General features: G+C 36.9%; 1 protein-coding gene across 1 annotated transcript; it reads left to right on the forward strand.

The window, feature by feature from the left end:
- Positions 1-8,092: 8,092 nt before the first annotated feature.
- LOC138436336 (olfactory receptor 8S1-like) lies at positions 8,093-9,028 on the forward strand. Its single transcript, XM_069581960.1, has one exon. The coding sequence runs from the start codon at positions 8,093-8,095 to the stop codon at positions 9,026-9,028; it is 936 nt and encodes a 311-aa protein (XP_069438061.1).
- The last annotated feature ends 230 nt before the right edge of the window (positions 9,029-9,258 follow it).

A 9,258-nucleotide genomic window follows, 5' to 3' on the forward strand; every position in this document is an offset into this window, starting at 1 on the left:
TTGACAAGATGAATATGAAGAAGATTTCCCCAAGGCTTTCTCCTACTAGTATTATAGTTTCAGGTGTTACATTTAAGCTTTTAATCCATTTTGAGCTCATTTTTGTGTGTAAGGATTCAATTTCATTGTTTTTCATGTGGATATCTAGTTTTCCCAATACCATTTATTGAAGAGACTATCTTTTCCCCGCTGTGTACTCTTGGCACTCTTTTTGGAGATTGACTTTGAGTGCGTGAGTTTGTTTCTGGGTTTTCTATTCTGTCCTGTTGGTGTATATGTTTATTTTTTCCTACCAGCATCTTACTGTTTTTATTATTATAACTTTGTAATATATTTTGAAATGGGGAAGTGTGATGCATTCAGCTTTGTTCTTGCTCAAAATTGCTTCAGCTATTTAGGGTATTTTTTATCATTCTATATGGATTTTTGGATTGTTTGTTCTATTGCTGTGAAAAATGGCATTGGTATTTTGAAATGGATTGCACTGAATCTGTAGGTCACTTTGATTAGTCTGGACTTTTTAAAACTTATCATTTCTTCCAATCTGTGAAGATGTGATGTCTTTCTGTTTATTTGTGTGTTCTTCGGTTTTTTTTCACCAAAGTCATGGTTTTCACCATAAAGGTCATTCATCTCCATGGTTAAATTTTTTCTAGGTATTTTATTATTTTTAATGCTATTATAAATGGGATTGTGTTCTCAATTTCTTTTCCAGCTAGTTTGTTGTTAGTATATAGCAGTATGTTTTTCTATAATGATTTCATATCCTACAACTTTGCTAATTTAATTCATTTATTAACTCTAACATTTTTTGTTGTTGTTGTACTCAGGGTTTTCTCTATGTAACATTATGTTTTCTAACAATAGTGAAAAGTGTTAGTTGTTCAGTTGCGTGTGACTCTGCAACCCCATGGACTGTAGGCTGCCAGGTTCCTCTGTCTCCTCTTGCCACAGAATTCTCCAGGCAAGAATACTGGAGGGGGTGGCCATCACCTTCTCCAGGGGATCTATCCAACCCAGGAATCAAACCTGGGTGTCCTGCATTGCAGGCAGATTCTTTACCTTCTAAACCATGACAACAGAGACAATGTAAATCCTCCCTTTCTGGTTTGGATGCCTTTTATTTCTTTTTCTTGCCTAACTGTTCTCGTTAGTATTTCTAATGCTGTGTTGAGTAAGACTGGCAAGAGTGGGCATCTTTGCTCGGGATTGTAGAGGGATAGCTTTCAGTTTTTTACTACTGAGTGTGATGTTAGCTGTGGGTTTGTCATATATGGTCTTTATTATACTGAGGCATGTTTCCTTGATACTTTGCTGAGAATTTTTATCATAAATGATGTTGAATTTTATCAAGTGCTTTTTCTGCATCCTTTGAAAGTGTCATATGGTTTTTATCCTTCATTCTATTAATGCAACATATCAGATTAATTGTTTGGTATACATTGAGCCATCCATGCATCTCAGGAATAAATTCCACTTGACTGTGACATATAATCCTTTTAGTGAACTGTTGAGTTCAATTTGCTAATATTTTGTTGAGAATATTTATGTCCATGTTCATCAGGGATCTTGGCCTATAGTTCTCTTGTAGTATCATTTTTTGATTTTGGAATCAGGGTAACACTGGACTTATAAATTTTAAAGTGTCCCCTCTTCTATTATTTGAAAGAGTTTAAGAAGAATTAGTATTAATTTTTCTAATTAATTAGTTGGTATTGGGTAGAATTTATCAATGAAACCATCTGACCCTGGGCTTTTCTTTGTTGGGAGGCTTTGAATTGCTATTGCAGTCTCCTAACTTGTTATTGGCCCCACTTCAGACTTGCTGTATCTTCCTGATTCAGTCTTGCTGGGTTGTTGTATGTTTCTGGAAATTTATATATTTCTTCCAGATAATGTGCTTCATTGGCATGTACTTGTTGATATAGCTTCTTAAGACTCTTTGTATTTCTCTGGTGTCAGTTGTAATTCTCCTGTTTTGCTTATGATTCTATTTATTTATTTATTTTAATTTTCTCTTTCCTTTCTTGCCTGGTCTAGCTAAGGGTTGTCAATTTTATATTTTTAAGAAAACAGTTCTTAATTTTGCTGATTTGTATCTTGTTTTCTATTCTCTATTTCATTTATTTCAGCTCTACTCTTTTATTATTTCCTTCCTCTGCTAACAGTGGACTTACTGTTGTTCAGTTGCTAAGTTGTATCTGACTTTTTGCAACCCCATGGACTGTAGCGCCCCGCCCCCCCCAGGCTCCTCTGTCCATGGAATTCTCCAGGCAAGAACACTGGAGTGGGTAGCCATTCCCTTCTCCAGGGGATCTTCTCGACCCAAGGATCAAATATACAGGTCTCCTGTGTTCCAGGCAGATTCTTTACTATCTGAGCCAGCAGGGAAGCCCAACTTTGGGCTTAGTTTGTTCTTAATTTTAATTCCTTGAAGTGTAAAGTTAGGTGGTTTGCTATTTATCACTATAAACTTCCTTCTGAATACCACATTTGTTATGTCCTATAACTTTTGGTATGTTATGTCTTTGTTTTTGTTTATATTGATGTTTTCTAATTTCCCTTTAATTTCTTCTTTAATTGATTGTCAAGAGTGCATTCTTTAATTTCTATGTTTTTTTTTTCCTATTTTACTTTGGTTATTGATTTCTACTTCATACCATTGTGACTGAAATGTAATTGATAATCTTTCAGTCCTCTCAAATTTATTAAGACATATTTTGTTGTCTTATGGTCTGTTTTGCATAATGTTCCATATGTGTGTTCCATATACTACTACTTTTGTATCAAATATGTATATATCTGTTAGGTTTGTTTGGCGTGTAGTGCTTCCTAAGTCTATACCCTTCTTTTCTTTTTAATATAAATTTATTTATTTTAATTGGAGGTTAATTACTTTACAATATTGTATTGGTTTTGCCATACATCAACATGAATCTGCCACAGGCATACACGTATTCCCCATCCTGAACCTCTCTCCCTCCTCCCTCCCTGTACCATCCCTCTGGATCATCTCAGTGCACCAGCCCCAAGCATCTAGTATCATGCATCAAACCTGGACTGACGATTCATTTCATATATGATATTATACATGTTTCAATGCCATTCTCCCAAATCATCCCACCCTCGCCCTCTCCCACAGAGTCCAAAAGACTATTCTATACATCTGTGTCTCTTTTGCTGTCTCACATACACAGTTATCGTTACCATCTTATTGAAAATGACTATTGAAGACTTGTACTGTTATTGTATTGCTGTCTGTTACTCCCTTCAGATCTATCAATTTTTGCTTTATATGTTTGTAAGTGTGTGTGCATGCGTGTGCACACACACACACTCTCTGATGTTTAGTGCATATGTAATGACTCTCTGGTACATTATGTAATGTATTTTCTCATTATGTAATGACCTTTTTATCTCTTTTGACAGTTGTTTTTTCCTTAAAGACTATTTTTTAAATATAAGTATAGCACTCCTGCTTGCTTTTGATTGCCATTTGCTTAGAAAACCTTTTTTTCTATCCCTTTACTTTCAGCCTATGTGTGCCCTTTAAGTTAAAGTGAATCTCATGTAAATAGCATATAGTTTCATCTTTTTAAAAAAAAATTCATTCAGACATTCCATATCTTTTGCTTAGGACATTTACTTCATTTACATTTAAAGTAATTATTGATGGATAACGGCTTCCTAGGTGGCACTGGTGGTAAAGAAGCCAGTGCAGGAGATGCAAGAGATGTAGGTTCGATCCTTGGGTTGGGAAGACCCCCTGGAGTAGGAAATGGTAGTCCGCTCCAGTATTCTTGCCTGGAAAATTCCATGGACAGAGGAGCCTGGAGAGCTACTGTCCACAGGGTCACAAAGTATCAGACACAACTGAATACAGTCACACAAAAGGACTGATTATTGCAGCTGTGTTAATTGTTTTCTGCCACTTTTGTGGCTTTTTTTTCCTCTTTCTTTCCTGCTGTCTTCCACAAAGATTTGCTGGGGTTTTTTTGGTAATGATATACTTTGATTCTTTTCTCTTTATCATTTTTGAATCTATGCTAGGTCTTTTTCTTTGTGGTTGCCTTGAAGTTTGCATAAAATTTCTCTTAGTTATAAAAATTTATTTGAAGCTGATAACAATTTAATTTCAATCACATATAAAAACTTTTACTTCTTCCACCCAAAAACTTATGTTATTGATGTCAGAATTTACTTTTTACATTGTGTATCCTTTTAAAAAATTTAGTGGTTATCATGTACATTACTCCTAATACTTTGATCTTATACTGTTAAGATCTTATAAGATTAAGTATATATAATTATAAAATTAAGTAAAAGTCTTATACTGCAGTTAAAAATAATTTGTGTACCACTAGGGGCTTCCCTGGTGGCTCATATGCAAGAGGCCATGGTTCGATCCCTGATCCCCCAAAGAAGGGAATAACAACCCACTGCAGTATTCTTGCCTGGAGAATTCTATGGACAGAGGAGCCTGATGGGTCCATGGAGCTGCAAAGAGTCAGACTTGACTGAGCAAGTAACATGTTCTATTTCACTTTCCATTATAATATTACAGTATTATGTATTTGTCTATATATTTACCTTATCAGTGAGATTTATACTTTAATACGTTTTTATATGTTTAGCATCCCTTTGTTTCAACTTGAAGAACTCCCTTTAGTGCTTCTTGTAAGGCAGTTCTAGTGGAGATGAATTTTTCTTATTTTCATTTGTCTGGGAAAGTCTTTATCTAATTTTTAAAGGACAGTTTTGAGATGTATAGTATCATTGGTTAACAAATTTTTTCTTTCAATACTTTAAAATATGAATGTAAGTCTTCTTGTCCTGCTAAGTTTCTGCTAAAAAAAAACCTCACTGATAGTCTTATGAGGATTCCCTTTTATGTGATGAGTTGATTTTCTCTTGCTGCTTTCAAAATTCTCTCTTTCTTTGACTTTTGACATTTGATTATAATGTGTCTGTGTAGACCTCTTTGTATTCAACCTGTTTGAAATTTGTTGTGCATCATGAATCTGGATGTCCATTTCCTTCCTCAAATTTGGGTGTTTTCAACATTTATTTCTTTAAGTAACATTTCTGCCCGTTTTTCTTTCTCTTCTCCTTCTGGGACACCATTGATGTATATATTGATTTGCTTGATGGAATCTCATATGTGCCATAGACTTTCTTCACTGTTTTTCATTTTTTTCTTTTTATTCCTCTGATTGGATAATTTAAATTGATTTATATTGAAGTTCACAGATTACTTGTTTCTACTTGGTCAAGTCTGCTGTTGAAGGTCTTTATTTAATTTTAAGTTCAGTCATTGTATTCTACAGTTCAAAAATATTTGGTTGGTCCTTTTTTATAGTTTCTGTCTCTTTACTGAACTTCTTATTTTGCTCATGTATTCCTTTCCTGATTTTGTTCACAGTTATCTGTGTTCTCTTACAGTTCACTGAGTTCCTTCAGGACAATTATTTTGAATTCTTAGAATTATTTTGAATTCTAACAAAAGGTCAGATACTGGAGTTTTATTTTTGTTCTTTTGTTGGTGTTATGTTTCCCTGATTCCTGTTGATCCTTGTAACCTTGCATTACTGTCTGTACCTTTCAAGGAGGAGTCACTTCTTTGAGTCTTTATAGTCTGGCTTCAGCAAAGAAAGTTCTTTACCAGTTAATTTAGCCTGAGATCTGTGTGGGCTGGTTGGTGGGGACCATGAGCAGGAGCTGGTGAGGTGTGTGTGCCAGCCTTATGCTGGGATTCACTAGCAGGCAGGCTTGGTGCCAGCTTTGCACAGGGGCTTGCCAAGTCCTAAGGTCTATAGATGGGTAGGCCTGATGCCAAGGTTCACAGGCAGACCTACTCTAGGGGGCTATGGCTGGGCCTGGTTTCTGGAACCATTAGTGAGCAGGCTTGGTGCTGGGGTCCATGGCAAGTACACCTGGTGCTGGCATCTGCTGGTGTACTTGTTCTCTCTTTCCCCCATAGAAGAACTCAGGCCAAATGTGGGGTTTTTGCACGCTCTTCTGTGCTGAGTTGTGAAAGGGGTGACATAGGTAAAGTAAAACTTCATTCCTATCCTTTCAATTGTGTCTTTTCTCATTTCTGTGTTCCACCAGTGTGCTATAGTCTCTACTTGGATTCTAAATCTTTCATAAAGCTATTTTTAATCCATAGATGGTTGTTAAATTAGTGCTTCTCTAATGATGATGAAGGCTGGGACCTCCTAGCCTGCCATCTTGCTAACATCACTCCTTAATTATATTTTTAAAAGATTGCTCTGAGAATCTCAAAATAACCTGAAAGAAAAAACTTGCTATGAAATCAAACCCCTAGCATTAACTTTTATCACAGTGATCATTTCTGTGCAAGGTATTGCCTTGAGGCAAAGTCTAGTTTCTCTCTACAATTCATGGAATCTCTGGATCTAGTTAGTTGAACTGTTTGTTGGTAACCAAGAGGAAGAGGAAGCCTTGTCCCTGGCTACTGGGAACACTTACTTGAGTTCCCTTCCAAGTTGGTTTGCCTTGGGTTAATTTCAGAATGAGCACTGGGAGCCCCCACGCACAATGTTGCTGTACACAAAGAGTGAAAGAAGAAAAATTTAAGAAATTATCTCCCTTATTCTGAGGCCAAATTACTGTCAACAGATGTCCAGATATGGCCCACATTTTGTCACTTTACATTATTAGTGTTGAATTTCCATCCTAAGTGTTAACTTTCAATATGATTTTCTATTTCTTCCCCACAGCAGTATTCTCAATGTTGACTTCACAAGCTAAACAGTTTTATCACTTACTGGATCTGGCACACACCAATGTACAACTAACTGAGAACTCAGGTAAGTGGGTATTGTTCCTCAGGTGGGCAGGGAAACTCAGCTATTTAGTCACCGAATGGACAAAAGGATAGGTTTCTGAGTCTTCAGAAATGGTGAACTAAGTGAACTAGTGTTGAATTAGAACATCAAAGGCCAGGATGGGTCTCAAGATTGAGTCCAGAGTACTGAATAGTTATATTGAGACTCAGCACTTCTATATATTGACCCCCATATATAGAATATCACAGGGATACATGCACAAGTCTTATTTAGTGTGAGAATAGAGTTTAACTAACCATGTGGAACCTTAAAACTTGCCAAAATGACTTAGATACATGTGGTGACTATATATATTTTTGGATATGTTGGTTTTAGAATGAGAATGGTGTATCTATCCAGAGCATTGTTCTGTTACTGGGAAACAGCTTCTCATGACTCCTTGTAGTCACAACATTGCCTACAAAAACCCACCTAAAATATCACTGGGCATGATAATCTGGGCTACTGTTTTTTTAAAAAAATTTTCTGTAATTGTATTAATATATTTTAAAACTAAATGATAAATGATGCCACTAAGTAAAATGAGAGATTTAAGACAAGAAAAATCCAAAGCAATATAATTTCATATTCAGTCTCTAAATTCCCCTATCACATTGTCCTCCTACCCTCTAATGGTTTCTTAAACTTCGCTTTCACCTATACTTCATGACTGAACAGTTAATTTCATTATTATCATGTCTTTATAATTTCTTGTGTGCCTATGGGCATGCTCACAAACATTCATATGTATAACCAATGAATTCACTTATACTTTATTGAAAACAAATGGAAGCAATTGAATGGAAATTCCCTTAACTTCCTTCACTTATGACCTTCCCTCCTAGATATAGAATAGACAAGGTGCCCCTGCTTCTACCTAAGTCCTTTTCACCTAGATTTAACGCTCTGTTTCTCAAGTAATTCACTCTTGAAATTTTTCTTCATCCTCCTCTAATGTCAGTAGACTTTCCTTTTCAAATGTATCACCATAAGCCATATAAAAGTAATCTAGTTCAAAAAAAGATTTTAATAAAAAAATAGTAATGTGGTTGATTTAAAACATTTATGGCATAATAATGACCAGGAAGTGAGCTTTTAAGTATCTGAATATGGATTGTGGGACAATAATGAAGAAAACATTTATGCAGAGTAAGATCTAGGTGCTGGGGTAACGGAGAAGCATTAAAGGACTTTTGATGTGGATATTCCTTTTTTGTTTTCCAGAAAGAACACTTCCGTATATGACCATGAAAAACCATAGTGCTGTCAATGAGTTTGTTCTCCTTGGACTATCTATTGACCCACATATTCAGGCTGTACTTTTTGTGATGTTCCTTCTGATTTACCTCCTCACTCTGATGGGAAATTTCTTGATGCTGCTGATGATATGGGCTGATTTTCACCTCCACACACCCATGTACTTCTTTTTGAGACAGCTCTCCTTTCTGGATCTCTGCCATTCATCCGTCACAGTCCCCAAGATGCTGGAAAATCTACTTTCTGAAAGTAAAACCATCTTTGTAGAGAGCTGCCTGGCTCAGGCCTTCTTTGTGTTTACCACCGGGGGCACTGAAGCCTGTCTGCTGGCTGTGATGGCCTACGACCGCTATGTAGCCATCAGCTCCCCTCTGCTTTACGGCCAGGTGATGAACAACCAGCTCTGTGTTGGGCTGGTGTGGGGCTCCTGGGGCCTGGCCTTTGTGGATGCTCTCATCAACATCCTCCTGGCTGTCCATTTAGACTACTGTGAGGACCAAACTATTCCCCACTTCAGCTGTGAGCTGTCTTCTCTCTTCCCTCTGTCTTGCTCTGATACCTCCACCAATTACACGCTCCTGCTTTGTTCTTCTGTCTTGCATTTTTTTGGAACCTTTGTGATGATTGCTTCTTCCTATGCCCGTATTGTCTCCACTGTCCTAAGCATCAGCTCCACTTCGGGCAGAAGTAAGGCCTTCTCTACCTGCTCCTCCCACCTCACTACTGTGATCTTGTTTTATGGCTCAGGTTTCCTCAGCTATCTGTTGCCAACCTCAGGTTCTGCCCTGGAGATGATCTTCTCCTTGCAATACAGCGTGATCACTCCCATGCTGAATCCTCTCATCTATAGCCTGCAGAACAAGGAGGTGAAGGCAGCTATGGGAAGAGTGTTTAGAAAATACTTTCATTCTCTTTTGTAGTATACACAAAATGATTATGAAAGAGAAGTTGAACTACTGTGCTACATGATCAAACAATGGACTTTAAGGAGAGTTTCTTGATTGTCCAGGCTGCCAGATGTTACAGGGAACATAGAGCAATTATTTCCTTGGAAATGCTTCTGAAAAGGATAGAAAACTCTTGGGATGATTCAGGTTTAGTCTTATTTGGCAAAGGAGAAATGAATCAGATAGTTCTCTTTTTTACAGGA

The sequence above is a fragment of the Ovis canadensis genome, chromosome 3 (assembly GCF_042477335.2).
Source record: "Ovis canadensis isolate MfBH-ARS-UI-01 breed Bighorn chromosome 3, ARS-UI_OviCan_v2, whole genome shotgun sequence".
NCBI lineage: Eukaryota > Metazoa > Chordata > Mammalia > Artiodactyla > Bovidae > Ovis > Ovis canadensis.

What these genes read in the sequence shown, in the direction of transcription:
- LOC138436336 (XM_069581960.1), top strand. Translation starts at nt 8,093, where the DNA reads ATGACCATGAAAAACCATAGTGCTGTCAATGAGTTTGTTCTCCTTGGA.